The sequence below is a fragment of the Mustela lutreola genome, chromosome 10, assembly GCF_030435805.1.
Source record: "Mustela lutreola isolate mMusLut2 chromosome 10, mMusLut2.pri, whole genome shotgun sequence".
Taxonomy (NCBI): domain Eukaryota; kingdom Metazoa; phylum Chordata; class Mammalia; order Carnivora; family Mustelidae; genus Mustela; species Mustela lutreola.
In genome coordinates, this window is record NC_081299.1 from 14,621,749 (window position 1) to 14,636,087 (window position 14,339).

General features: G+C 55.5%; 2 protein-coding genes across 6 annotated transcripts in view; both read right to left on the minus strand.

The window, feature by feature from the left end:
• Positions 1 to 20: 20 nt before the first annotated feature.
• Positions 21 to 8,193, minus strand: DDOST (dolichyl-diphosphooligosaccharide--protein glycosyltransferase non-catalytic subunit). The gene is made up of 11 exons (XM_059138342.1): positions 7,994 to 8,193; positions 7,668 to 7,778; positions 4,254 to 4,340; positions 3,164 to 3,267; positions 2,956 to 3,050; positions 2,571 to 2,664; positions 2,038 to 2,186; positions 1,506 to 1,653; positions 866 to 986; positions 653 to 759; positions 21 to 562 (listed from the first exon to the last, which is right to left on the minus strand). Exons 1-11 carry the CDS (start codon positions 8,145 to 8,147, stop codon positions 413 to 415), a joined length of 1,320 nt encoding a protein of 439 aa, XP_058994325.1. The 5' UTR covers positions 8,148 to 8,193; the 3' UTR covers positions 21 to 412.
• A 1,271-nt stretch (positions 8,194 to 9,464) lies between these two features.
• KIF17 (kinesin family member 17) overlaps positions 9,465 to 14,339 on the minus strand; it is a 39,733-nt gene continuing 34,858 nt past the window's right edge. For 2 of the 5 annotated variants that reach the window (XM_059136969.1, XM_059136973.1), the window contains exons 13-16: positions 13,552 to 13,810; positions 12,526 to 12,596; positions 11,255 to 11,375; positions 9,465 to 10,153 (exon numbers count right to left, since the gene is read on the minus strand). In XM_059136969.1, coding sequence (XP_058992952.1) covers positions 9,975 to 10,153; positions 11,255 to 11,375; positions 12,526 to 12,596; positions 13,552 to 13,810 — 630 coding nt within the window. In that variant the 3' untranslated portion in view covers positions 9,465 to 9,974. The remainder of the gene's footprint in view (positions 10,154 to 11,254; positions 11,376 to 12,525; positions 12,597 to 13,551; positions 13,811 to 14,339) is intronic. The other 3 variants (XM_059136972.1, XM_059136970.1, XM_059136971.1) reach the window with 3 other exon arrangements.

Genomic DNA, 14,339 nt, shown 5'->3' on the forward strand with positions numbered 1-14,339 from the left:
CATACACGTCAGCTCAATAATCCTATTAGAAAGTCAAACACCTTGGTGTATTTAATTAACCATGTCCTCTCCCTCGAAGTTCTAGGATTTCATGCTTAAGGGAAATGCAGTCCTTGGTCAGCGACACAACTGAACTGCATCCCCACCACAGCAAAGCACACGGGTCAGACAGAGTTGGAGGGCAATGTTTATCTTAGAAATGAGAGTGACCACATATGAAAAATACCACTTAGCACACATAAAAATCAGTCCCCACCCCCCACCCCTTGGTACTCGATGCTGCATTTCTCCCCTGAGGTAAGGCTGAGCCACTGTCACACAGCTTTTAAAAAAAAAAAAAACACCAACCAGGAAGACCCAATCCTACATAACTGCCATCCGCGCGTCTCAAGGAGTCCCAGGGCTCCGCCCCTCAGTCAGACTTCTCCTTCTCCTTCATGTGCAAGAAGACCGTGCTGAAGATGAACAGGCCCAGCATCATGGAGAAGGCGCTGGCGTAGTAGGGATAGGCCGAGGGGATGAAGCGCTCGTACTGCGTGTGCTGGAGTGGCCTCACGGACACCTACGACAGGGCAGAGGTGACAGGTCCGGGCCGCCCAGCAGCACAGGCGGGGCCGCTGGAGCCAAAAAGGGGACCGTGACTGACACTCACCTGAGTGGAAGAGTGCAAGTGCGTGTAGCCCAGCCGGTTGTAATCCACTTTAAACTGGAACACTCCATACACGTCCGGCAACTTGAACTGGACGCTGTATTTGCCACCTGGGGAAGATCCGAGACCGTAACCAGGAGCGGCTTCCTGCCTCACGAGAGCAAGCCACCGTGGCGCTGAGGGCCCGCAGCTTTCCCACGCACCGCTCCTACTTACCTTTCTTCTTCAAGAACGTCCTCACGAAAGGATCGATGCGGACAAACTCCAGCTGAATGTCATCCCCATCAAAGGGGACCCATCTGCCATCTGAGAGCTGCTCGATCACGATGCTGTACTCCTGAGACCGCAGGCTGGTCAGCGGGGGGCCGCCACCCTCAGAGCTGCTCTGAACCGCTCGTCTGCCTGACCGGACTCCGGGGGAGCCCCACCCCCCACCCAGGACAGAACTCCGAGCCACAGCTTGGCACAGGCCCATCCAAGTCTGCACCCAGACCCAGCTCGGCTCACAAGTGGGCCGGGCACTCTCGGGTCTTCCTGCTGCCACCTTCCCTACCCCTCTACATCTTCCAGACCCGACTCTACCAAGTCCCGCTCCCAGCAGCAAGCACCCGGGGAAGCCGTCCCGCTCCTGTCCCTCCACGGCGATCCCACGCCCCTTCGAACCCACGCCCCTTCAGACATCAGCTTATGTGCCAGGCGCTCTGCACCTACACGGACATTCTTAGGAATAGAGATGAATGTCTTCTTCCTTATTTAGGCCACTAAGGCCATCAGAGAAATGTTCAATAAAGACTTTCACGCCAAAGCAACTTGGGCAAAACTGCAAGGGGACCCTCCTGCTCCAAGGCGCGCTTACCACGAGGTCGGTGACGGTGTATGCATTGGGTGGGGCTGTCTCCCCCACCCGATGGTGGGACACAGGCCCCACGCGGAGGACCCCTTCCTCCTTGAACACCCAGCGGGACAGGGCCACAGCTAACTCATAGTTGCCTGTCTGGGAGTACCTGCAGAAGGGGAAATCGAGGCTAGAGCACCAGAACCGGCTTCTTCCCAGTGGTGCCTGATGGGTGAGACAGATCCCTGTTAATCAAGATAAACCCTGGGGGCCGTGCATATCTAGGTATCCTGCCTGGAGGGCATGTGGCAAGGCTGTCAGGTGGTGGTGCTCTGGGGTCACCTGCACGATCAATACACATCGAAACATCGCCAGATAAGCCATTACTACTTGAAAAGTTTGTGGAGTGCCAACACCAGTAACAGCAACAAAGTCGAGTCTTCAAATTATTTTAAAGTATCTGAAGATAGCTAGCCTCTGACACCCCTGTCACTAGAAGGCTCCTTCTTCCCCAGCATCCCAGACCACACCTGCCGGAGCCCCCAGCACCGACCTCTGGGAGCCAGACGCGGCCTTCTGCACTGCTGAGTTGAAGAAGGCATCACTGAAGAAGTCTAGGGAGCCGCTGAAGATCACCCGGGCGTTGTTCCTGGCCTGGAGCCCGGCAATGAGCAGGGTGTTCTTCCCCACTGCATGGGGGTACTGGGAACAACAGGGGGGTGTCATCCAGGAGAGCTTGGGCAAAGGACAAGTGACTAGACCACAAGCACCTGGGTCCTACCTGATGGTGGCACCTGAGGCCCCACTGCCTCTACCCTCTCTACCCGCCCCCCCCACGTCCACCAACCTCTCATTGCCCAGTCCCCACAGTGAGCTCTCTCCTGCTTTTGGTTTTTTAAGAGCCAGAGAAGGGGGCACAGGGACAGGTTCCACATGCAGCATGGAGCCCAGCAAGGGCTCAATCTCACAATCCTAGGATCAAGACCTGAGCTGCACAAGAGCTGGCGCCCCGCTTCTCATTTTCAAATAAAGTGCTCTACCGCCAGGTCCAGGATTTAGAGGCCTCAAGGCAGCAAGGCCCCTCACCTGGGTGATAGGTTTATCCGGGAAGAAGGAGTAAGAGGTGGAGGAGCCCGTCAGGATGTCCAATACCAGGGGATTGTCGGGGTCGGCCACCATCCTGGGGAAGGAAAAGAGAACACTCGACACTGAGCCCAAGGACCTGGAGTCCCTAAGGGCTGTTTCTTCATAGGGATGAGTCCTGCTTTCTCAACAGCTAAACCCCTGCTACAACAGCAGCCCTCCTTCCACCACAACAATGACGTCTGACTCTGCATTTCCGAAATTAATTTTGCGCACGTCCTCCAGGGAAAGGAACGCCCCCAAATCATCAAGTTTGGGTTAGTTTCCCAACAAAAGAAAGTGGTCCTGTCCTTTCCAGGGTTCTAGCACCCTATGCCTTCTCACTCACCCGACCCCTCGAAAGAGGATGGGGTTCAGAGATGATCTCCCGACAATGGTTGGGGCCTTCAACAGGTTCTCAGGGTCAGCCACGATGAGCGTATGCTGCAGCGGCAGAGGGAAAGACGAGGGTCAGGAAGAGGGGCCCCCACACCAACGACTCCCTCCCGACCTCCTCTCGGCTTCCCAGCTGAACTCTGCTCTAAGGGCCTGATTACCTGGCCAAGGTCTGAGATGTCGTAGTTGTGATGGTCAATGACAGCCGTTTTCTCCTCGTCAAACTCAATCCCACACTCACTGCCCAGCTCTCGAAGAGGATCACCTGCACAGACCCAAGAAATGCCTGGCTCAGCCCTTAGAGGTATACCCTGGGCCAAGCAGTGTTGCTTGCCCTGGCATCCTGGTGACTCGCTCATCCCAGTCATCCCAGAGCCCTGCAGCTTCCCCTGGCTGAGGTCAGCCCCAGCTGGACCGCAGGACACAGCATGGCACTCTGACTGCGGGGGTCAGAACCTGAATGGGTAACACAACCAACCACCTGGCTGCCTCCACCCCCAACACACAGAAACCCCTGCTGGGGCAAAGCAGGTACCTCAGACAGTCGTGACCTGGACGAGGCTGGCCTCACAGGACTTCTCTCCTCCTTGTCACCCCCAACGAGAAGCCCACCCAGTATGGTTGTAAACATCTGGCAATGCTGGGGCCCCTGGGTGGCTCAGTCGGTTAAGCATCTGCCTTTGACTCAGGTCATGGTCTCTAGCCCCAAGTCAGGCTTCCTGCTCAGCCAGGGAGTCTGCTTCTCCCTCTCTGTCCCCCTACTCCTGTGCTCTTTCTCTCGAATAAAATCTTTTAAAAAATAAATAAATTAAATAAACATCTGTCAATGCTGAGAAAAATGAAACAAGGCTGGCCAGGTGCCTGCTGAAGCCGAGTAATAACGCATGCAGGCTTCAGGATGCTGCTCTCTCCCTAATGCCAGGTATCTTTGAAATTTTCCAAAACAAAAAAATAATCTACCAAAATGCTCTGAGGTCTGCCCAAGGAGCCCCGACTTGTCATCTTTTTGTAAGGGGAGTCCCACCAACATGAACAAAAACAAAACAAAGGGAAAAAACAGGGCCCCCAGCCCTTAAGAGGCCCAACATCTCTGGTCACAGGAGCACAGGAGGGACTGAATGGCTCTGGAGTTCCCATACTCACTGCTCAGCCCGCCTAGCGAGCACCAATCTGGCAGCTTCCATTTGTAAAACTCGCCAAGCTTCCCAGAGAAATGAGGGAAAGCACTAGACCTTCCCAACTCAGACTTACCAATGTCTGAGCTAGCAGCCACCAGGACACTGCCTCCACCATCGATAAAGGTACTGATAGTCTCCACATTGATGTTGCCTCCGAAATCTGAAAGAAGCACCAGACTGAGCCAGAATACTCCTCCGACACGTGGGCGGGGAGGCTAGACCACCGACCAGCCACGATCCATCCCAGCCTCTGCGGCCCACAACGAGACAGTCATTTACCATATATGCCTGTTTCCCCAAACTGAAGATCTTAAAGGAATGACTTGAATTCATAAGCTTTTAACTTTGAGAAGTATAAATGACAGAGACAAACACCTACCAATTATAGCTATCAAGTTAGTTATGCACATTTCAAGTCACATATAAAATATATGTTCAGAAAAGATGCATTTTCCCACTCACATGTCATGATACAACTTCATTCAAACTCACTACCTGCACCTTTCACATCAGTATCTCTGTCATCACTGGAGTGACTTCCGGCTGACAGTCCTCTAGAACCCATCAATTTCACTTCCATCTAAATTGTCTTAGAATGAGCACTTCTAAATGAGGATGTACAGTCACTTAACACTAGTACTCATTTACCAACATGCGTAACTTTTCGCCCTATTAATCCTATGATTTAGATCCACAAGAGCCATAACAGAACCACTCTGTAGACTGCTTTTATTAAAGTGATCCCCAAAAAGGCACATTAACTTCCAACCTTTGTACTTACGAGACGGTATCTTTCTTTGGTCAGTCAATCCTGGTCAGGGGACTGCCAAGAGCACCCAGAACCAGATCAAGAGTCTTCCCCAAAGTACAACCTGATGTTCAACATAAAGTAATGGAGGGAGTGCTTAGGAATTCACTTAGTCATTACAAGAACGTTATTTCTTTTCTGCAGAAAGAAAACGACAGTGGGAGGGAGTGGGAGCTACATATACAGGATGTCCGGGAAGACCCAGGGCAAGTAGCATCTGAGGTCTGAGAGTGGCCCAGGCAGCATGGGGGGCATCGAGAATGACAGGTGTGGGGTCCCCGAGGCAGGTGAGCCTGTCCCAGCAAGGAGCCCAATGTGGCTCAGCTGGAGTGTGAAGGGGCGAGCAGAAGCAGGTGAGGCCATGCTGAAGCGGAGAGGGCAGCTCACGAGGCTCAACAGGCCCCTGTGAGGTTGGCCATGAGGAGGAGCCATTGGAGGTTTTCAAACAGGACACCAACATGACCTGCTTTTTATTTCTAAAGGACGATTCTGGAAGCTCGGTGGAGAATCGGGTACGGGGACTAGAATGGAAGCAGAGCAGTGGGTTAGGAGGCCACTGTGATAATCCAGGCAGTGAAGAGAGAAGGGTAGGGAGGGAAGGAAGAGAGGAGGAGGAGGAAGACAGGAGGGAAGCAGGAGGGGGGCCTCACTCCTATTCTGAAGGTAAAGTCAGCAGGGCCTGTTATGGACCAGATACAGGGTATGAGAGAGAGGGGGGCGCTAAGGGCAACCCCAAGATTTCCAGCTCAAGCAAGTGCCGTGCACTGAGACTGGAGAGAGAAGTCTGTCCGTCACATGTCCATTCTGAGTCCGTAATAGGACTATGTACAGATACAACTATGAGAATGGCCTTCTGAGGGGACATTTTCAGGAAAAAAAACAAAAAAGCAGTTTACCTTACCTTCAGGCACTGACAGAACATTCTGTACCTGCAACTTCACCTCTTCTACTACATTCAGAAAGCCCTCTATCCCCACTCCTACAGACAGGCCAGACAGGTCAGACAATTCAAAAGCAGCTCCAAGCACAGTGGACAGTGTGGTTCCCGGCCAGGGGCAATTCTGCCCTACGAGCAATGTCCAGAGGTGGCTACTGCCATCTAGAGCGACACAGGTTCAGAATGCTGCTACACATCTTACAGTGCCCAAGACCGCCCCCTACAACAGCATTATCCAGTACCAAATGTCCAGAAGCGCCACTGTTGAGAAATCTTTGTACAGTGGCAAGAATCCAGGCTGTGAGATAGAGCTACCTGGGCTTGAATCTAGGACACCTCTCCACCTTTCTGTACAAAGGTGTACAAAGGATGTGCTAAAGGACCATTCTTCTATGCCAGCAGTGCATGTGACTTGGGAGCTTCCTAATCCCAGAGTCAGGGAGGAACCCAGGGGCATGGAGAAGGAAGCCAGGCCAGGGTTCTCACACCTGAGGAGGCTAACTAGTCACAGCACCACAGAGCCAAGGCCAAGTTCTTACCCTAAACTGCCCCCAGCACATACAAGTCTTCTCCCCAGGAGTACCCATGCAGCTTTCCTGTAGCATGCGAGACTTACTGTGCTAGGCGCAGAAAAAGTACATGTGGGGCAGAGCTTTAAACACTGAATCTCAGAGAGACCTTCTTCCTTTTCCAGTGATTTTTCAAGCTTGCCCCATCAAAGAGAATGTCTTAGTTTGATATTGATCTTAACATTTCTCTAATGTTTGCTAGCCTCCTTTACGTGGAAGCCTGACTCCGTGCCTTCAGCAGGCAACAGAAGCTGGCTAGAACTTAACAGTGTTTACACTATTTATAGTTACGTTTTAGTGAAAAGAAGTGATGATACCAGCTTTCCATTTTTAGTGGAGATACTGGGTTCATCACTGGTTTCCTTTTAAAATGCTGTTAGAGTTTTGTTCTTTCTTTTTTTCCTTTTTTTAAAGGGGTCAATTTAAAGGAACATTAAGTATTAATGGGTGATGTGGAATACAGTAAAAATCAGGAAGGAGGTACAGAAATGACTAAGATTTGAGAAACACTGTTTAGCTTCTCTGACATTCCCAAAGCAAGAGCCTAGCTCGGCCTTCCCCCAGCCCTTCTCACCTACAGCTCGCTCCCTTCTCGGTGACATTCCCATCCACCTGGGCACAACTTGTAAGCTGTCACAGGAATGCTGACGTATCAATTGGATAAGCCAGCGAAGACATTCATTCTGTTCAACAACCAGCTCTCTGCTAGACCCATCCAGTCTCCAGTAGGGGGCTGGGCTAAATTATGGCTAATGTTCTAGCCATCAGAAACCGAATCCATCTCAATTCTTACCATCAATTACCAAAATGCCTCTGCAGACAAACTATTTAATAACATGCCATTTTCTCTCCCCACAGAAGCCAACCCAAGCAGGGGCACTCTCTGTTCTTTCCCACCAGACTCTTTATAGAGAAAACCCCCCTTCTCAGGGTAGCAGGGCCTGCACTTCCACCGTCTGTGCAACACCTGAGCCCACAACCTTCAGGTGTGTCTTTTAGAAAGGAGACATTCCTTCCCAGGCCCAGGTCAGAAGTGAACATTTCCTCTTCCCCGGTAGCAGCAGTGTCCAGGGCTGGTGACCCGTGCCATGACCCAGAAAATGCACAAGATCCAGAAGAAAAATCAATCGTGGGCCTTGAATCCCAGTTCTGGGAGCGACGTGCAGCACTTACCTTCTACCGAGGGGGAGAAGATGATGAGATTGTCGTAGAGGAACTCCCCGTACTTAATGAGGGACAGGCTCGGGTCATCTGCGGTCTTGAATGTGAGTTCAAAGGCCCTGTCTGGACGAGAGGAACAGGGAGCTGCGGCAGACGGGACGCCAGGGGAAAGCACCGCTGCAGAGACCTCGACCGCCCCCCGCGAGCGAGAGGCTAGAGTAGTGGACAGCCTCTTCGTGGAAAATCGGAAGGAGGGAGGGAGGGTAGTCGCTGCCCTGGGGCTCGGGAGCTTTTCCAACCCGACTTTCCCCCACTGCCCCATCGGGCCCCGGTCTCACCCTTCAGGCTTCGGAAGAAAAGCGAGTGCGTCTCCCGCAGGTTGAGGTTGTCTAGCAGCACTAAGGTGCGAGGACCGCTGGCGCAGGCCGGGCCAAGCAAGGGCAGCAGCAGCCACAGGAGAGACCAAGCGCGGGCCGCGGCGCCGGGCTCCATCTTCTTCCTTCTGCCAAGAACCCAAGCACCTGGGCACCGGAAGTACCCCGTCTAGGCTGCCCAATCGCAGCTCGCGGTCTTGGAGTAACACCCGGAAGTGATCTGGGTACGCCGCGGCCAGGCAGCCGGGGCCGCCGCCGGGGCGGAGATGATGGGAGAGCATCACCGGAAGTGCCCCGGTTGGGGGCGGAGTCTCTGAACCCTATTGGCGGAAGGGGCGAGAGGTCCCGCCTCCTCAAAGGATAAGGTTCAATCCTAGAAAGACAGCTCCGCAGCCGCGGACAGTCAACAAGGCCGAGCGCCCGTAGGCTCCGCCCAGTCCGGAATGGTCCCGGCGGGAGTCCGGGACCAGTCCGGACTCCCGCCGGGACCCCAGATCCTGCCTCTTCATCAGACCTGCCCGTCCCTCTTGGGACCTGGGGCGGTGGTGGCCGCCAGGGAGCACCTCATCGGTTAGGGTTAGGCTGGAAATAGAAACGACGGCGAGGCCCAGCTCTCCCACTCACCTGCGGCCTTTGATAAAAGCCTGGGCTCGTGGGAGCTGGAGGACAGGTTTGAAGCACCCGGTGCAGAGTGAGGCTGAGCATCGGCCCCACCACGGGTCTGAGGAAAAGCTGCCGCAATCAGTTCCAAGATTTCGGTGACTCTCTGGTCCCAGCCACAATCCTGGGGCAAATGGGTGAAGGTAATCGCGGAGAGAGAAGGTAGCTGTTCTGACCTTTCACACTTGTCCTCCAAGCGCAAAAGTCAAAATCTCCCTCCATCCGTCTCCTTAACTGATTCTACCTCCTCTCGGTCTCCACTGGCTCCGCTGTGAGTTCAGCCTCACCCCTGCGGGGGGCCCCAGTCCAGCAGTCCCGCCCTTCACATCGGTCCCCCTGGAACTCAGACCCAGTGATGCCATTCGGTGGCTTAGGAGTCTGCCACAGCTCAGGGACACCCAAGACTCCTCAGGTCTCTCTTGAAGCTGATCTTGGCAGCCACATACATCCTCCTCTTAGCCCTGCTCAGGGCTTCCCTGCTGCAGGGCTCCAACAGACACACTCTCCACCTACTGCCTTTGCTCATGCCCCTGTCCAAAACAAGGGATCTGCTTTCCTTACTCAGACCTTTGGAGAACTGAATGAGGTGCTCGCCCCAGAAAAATGCACTTGTACTCATGAGTGTGGGGAGTTGCGGAAGCCCCACAGCCCGTTTTTAAAGGCATCAGGTAGTTAAGAAATACCGCTCCAAAAAGCGCTTCCCCATGAAGGCCAGGCAGCCGTGGCAGGAGGGGCCCCAGTGACACTGTCAGAGGACTAGGGAAGGGAGCTCATTGGGAAAAGGCAGTTTATTGGGGCAGCCTCATGTGGAGAAGCCTCCTCTAGGCCACAGAGCAGCTGAGTGTGAGCTCCAGGACTCCTGTGCCCACGCCATCCAGCTTCCTGGCCTAGTAGACAGAGGCATGATGGTCTATCACTGAGATGCTGTCCTTGATCAACACGGAAGTTGCTGCCCACTCTGTCGGGGCTGCTGGTGAATGCCGTGAGGTTTCTGAGCCCATGGAGGCACAGAGTAACGGAACGGGGGTGGGGGGCACGCGCGGTGGGCTGTGGCAGGTGAGCAGATAGAACACTGGTGTGGCATGGAGAGCCAGAGCGCACCTCCGCAAGGATGGGTAACAGGGAAGGGAAAGTCTCTTCCCAGGGCAAGGACCCCTCTCGAGCATCCGGACACCGTGGGGGCAGTGGGGAGGAGGCTTGGCTAGGGCTGCCCTGGCGGGGGTGGGGGCGGCAGCCTGGCAGCCTCACAGATGCCCCAAGGCAGGGCAGCAGCAGGAGTCCGTGTTCACAGAGGCTCACTGCCAAAGCTGCTTTTGCTTTTCTTACGCTTGGCCTTGGAAAAGGGAATGTCGAGGGACTCGAGGCGGAAGGGCCGGGGCTGGGGCATTTCGGGGGCCTGGGTAGGTGACATGGCAGAGGTGTTGCTGAGTGGGGAGCCGAGGCCAGGAGGCGAGCTGTGATGCGCTGTGGAGAAGGGGACAGAGAAGCCAGTGAGCCAGGGGGCACGGGGATGGGGAGCCCACCTCACCCCGCCCAGTTGAAGGTCTCGTCCCACCAGAGGGTCTGGGCCAGGAGCTCGGAGTCCTAGAGACTCAGACTCAGGCAGCCCAGGATCTTGAGCCAGACAGGCCTGCACTCGGGGCCCAGCTGCGTGCACGTGTGACCTCGGGGTGCAGGGCCTCAGTTTCCTCATCTGCAACATGGGCACGGTGCCGGGTCCTCAACTGATGTTTGTTTGTGTCCTGTGCTGTTTTTCCCTCCTGATTCTCAGCTCTACTGAACTCTGCCTCCTCAACAGTCTCAACGTAGAACTGAGATTTGCTTTCTGTGGCTATTAGAAGCTCTGTGGCCTTTGATTTTGCTTTTAGAGATGGAAGAATGCAGGGCACCTGGGTGGCTCAGTTAAGCATCCAGCTCTTAACTTGGTTTTGGCTCAGGTCATGATCTCAGGGTTGTGAGATCGAGCCAGCGTCAGGCTCCTCAGTGGAGAGTCTGCCTAAGACTCTCCCTCTCTCTCTCCCTCTGCCCCTCCCCTGTGCTCTCATGCTCTCTCTCAAATAAATACATAAATAAAATCTTGAAAACAGAAATGGAAGAACAAAGTGACTTTCAATTCTTGCTTTTAAAAGTGTTTCACTTCTGTGGCCCCGTCTGCCCCCTTTGGCTCCGTGGGAGAAAGCCACACTACTGACATTTGTGGAAGCCGGCGAGCACATGCCAGGACCCCAGCTGTGTGTCACAGGCCTCCTGTGCTCGGGGGAGGCAGAGGAACCAAACATGGCCGCTCTGTGCCAGGAGAGGAAGGGGGACAGGGAGAGGGAGTCTGGGCACGGGGCACACACACACCATGTGCCAGGCTCTGGGCTGGGCCGCTCCCCCCCAACCCTGGGAGGCAGGCATGCCCCCTCTGTGTACAGCTGAGGAAACTGAGGCTCAGGGATGGGAAGGGGTTTTTACCCTGAACCTGACTCCAATCCACCCATCACGTCTGTCCCAGCTGGCAGAAGGCCGGGCAGGGCTCTCCCTGGGAGCGGCTGCAGGACAGGAGGTGGGCGGGGCTCTCACCGAGGCTCTTCATGGGATCCGTGCTGAGGATCTGGCTGGCTCGCTTGGACCGGAAGTAGTTACTGGCAATGTTCTCGCTGTCGCTCCGACTGAGCATCAGCCTGTAGCGGTCTTCTTCCTGCTGAGATTCCACGTTCTCGTGGGTCAGCGCCCTTTGTTTCTACAGTCCTCGCCTCTGCAAGCCTGCTGGGGTGGGGGCCGCCCGGAGCCTCCCGGCCCACTCTCCGGACCCCACTAGAGACCCCAGACTCCTGCAGTGGGATCCGGGCAGCTCGGGAGAGTCACAGCTCCCGCCAAGCCGATGCCACCCGCCTTCCTTGGGATAGGAAGTGTCTTGTTCTCCAGTACCACGAAGCCCAAACCCATCACGACATATTCACAGACTTGGAATGCCCCACAGGCACCGTCAAGGTCATTACAGCTGGAGCCCCCATCTCTCATCCCCAAAGACTATGATTTGTCACCACTGTAACAGACTCTGCGTCAGCCTGACTCTCCCTTCAGGGCTACCCTTCTCCCCTCAACATGGTCCTGGTGAGGCAACCGTTCTCTGCCCGAACACCACCACGCCCTCTTGCCCACACCCGGCTGCACAACTGGGCATGTGACCAGCCCGAACTAGTCACAGAAATATACATCTTCCGGACATAAGTCCCTGGTCCAAGAGCAGGTCCCCTGACCCAGACACGGCTGATCAGAATCTTTCCACAAGGGCTGGTTTGAGATGTGGTAAGAGACTGGGTCTCTTCCTCTTGGATCCCCATCTTTCCTGCCGCGCAGAGAAAGCCTGCCTGGGTCGAAGCTGGCACTGCCAGGGAAGTGGAACGGAGAGGTAGAGAAGCGCACAGAAAGACGGCGTGCTCTACAGGAAGGTTTCCTGACCTCCGCTGTTATAATACGAAACACGGGAGATGGGAGAACCGAGTGACTCTGGAAGCCCAGTTACTGTTTTGTGGGCCCTTGAGGGCCCTTTGGTTGGAGGATCCCAGCGAGGGCCCAGGGAGCCAGAATGTACAGCCTGGCCTCTGCGACTGAAGACGAATCTTCGGTCCTTGGTCAACGGGATAGGCTACCTCGCACCAAATGATGGCCAGAGCAGGGGAGGGTCCAACAGAGGGACACAGAAAAGATCGCCTCCTGCGTGACCCTCAGGTGGGAGGAAGTTAGAAGCCCATGGCCCTATAGGGAGGCTGACCCGCAAGGACCCCCTCCCCATCGCCCCCACCCCACGCCAGCTCCCCACGCCTCACCCCCTCCCCCACAGGCCTTACCGTGCCGGGTTCACCATTGTCTGCTGTGGAGGCTTTGCGGACTGCCTTGTTCTGTGGCCCTGTTGGAACTGCTATGAGAAACACAAGCTGAAGTCACTGCTGCCTGGTCCCCAGTCCGCAGGCCAGAAGGCCAGGGTGGGCAGCACTCGCCCAAGCTCGCGAGGCCCGGAGCGGGGGGAGCACACTGCCCAGGCCACAAGATGACTTTGGGAAACATACCAGGAGGGCTCAGAAGCCAAAGCAGCCATTCTCCTGCTTGTCACAACCCAGCGGGCAGGAGAAACCCTGCTGACAGATGCCAGCGCTTGGGAAATGACTCAGAGACTGAACAAACGTTCTCTGATGGAGGAGGGGGTGCTCCCAGCTGCGAGGCCGGAGACAGACCTTCAAGACCACCTTCCCCAGCCCCTTCTTTGTGAGGATCCAGGACCAAGGCCCAGAGAGAAACAGTGACCTTCATCATAAGGTCACACGAAATCAGGGCCAAAAGCAGAAGGTGAACCCGTTTCTATCCCTGGTCCTGGGCCTCGCGGCTCTGACTGGGACCCTGGTTCAGTCACTTCTCTATCTGAGGTTCCAGCTCCTTAGATGTCAAACAGGAGCGATCATCTTTGCCCTCCCCGGGAGTGCTGGGGGAGCTAAAGAGTGAAGATCGCAACAGTGACCAAAGGTAGCACGTACTTGCCTCAGGATGGCCATGGCGCTAAGGGCGTCACACACATGAACACAGGCCCAGCCACCCAGCGATCTTTACAGAAGGTGCGGTTACGAATCCCCATTTCACAGATGAGGACACTGAGTCCCAAAGAGGCCACTCAGGGAGCAGTGGAGCACGAATTCCAGCCCACATCTGTCTGACTCCAGAGCACACCACTTCTCCCCCGGGTCCCCACTGTCTTGGAGCCCCAGGGTCCCTGTGGCTGCTGCACCCACAGCCAGCAAGCCCAGGGCCCCGGCCCTGGCGGGTCAGCCCGCAGGAGGGCACGCTGCGCGGAGGAGGGCCGAGGGGACAGCCGAGCACCTGACCTACTGGGAGGCTGGTTTTTATGATGATGGGCTCGGGGATCTTCCAGAAGCCGTTGTCTTCGTCCCAGCAGGCCTCACGCCTTATCTTCTCCAAGTTGCTGTAGTTACAGTCCCGGCGGATGAGGGGCTGCACCTGCTCCAGGAGCTGCTGGAGGAGCATGGAGTCGCGCTCCTGCCGGCGGATGGTGGCCAAGTAATCGATCTTCTCCAGCTGGAACTCCGACTGCAGGTCTTTGATCTCCACCTCTGCTGCCCGGAGCTGAAAGCAAGGGGTCGGGAGGGCGGGGTGGTGAGCGGTGAGCAGGGAAGACACGGAGCCATGTCGCCATCTGCTCCCCTGCAGCACCCACGGCCTGCGCCTCTAGCCGCCCACTTGCCATCCGGGCGCTGACCCGCCCATCCACCCACGTCCGCCGCCCATCTGTCCACTGGCACTAAATGAGCACCTACGGTGTCCACAGCCCTGCAGGAAACAGGAAAAGGACTCACTCATCAGTAGCCCCTGCTGGCCCCCGGGATGATCCCACACAAACACATTTTATCCAGGAGCCTCCGAGAAAGTGCCACACATAACACTGGGGTTACCATGTCCTAAAAGGTCAGAAAGTTGTACAAATCCTTTTCCTGGGGGGAGTGGAGGCATAAACTCTCAGCCTCAGCAGTGATGGCTCTCCCATGACCATGGCCAAGTTATGATGTGACAGACATCGGACTTAAGAGGCAGAGCCACCCCGATTTGACCATGGATTCCAGACTTTTGTGATCTCCTGCCCGGGGCTGCCTGAATG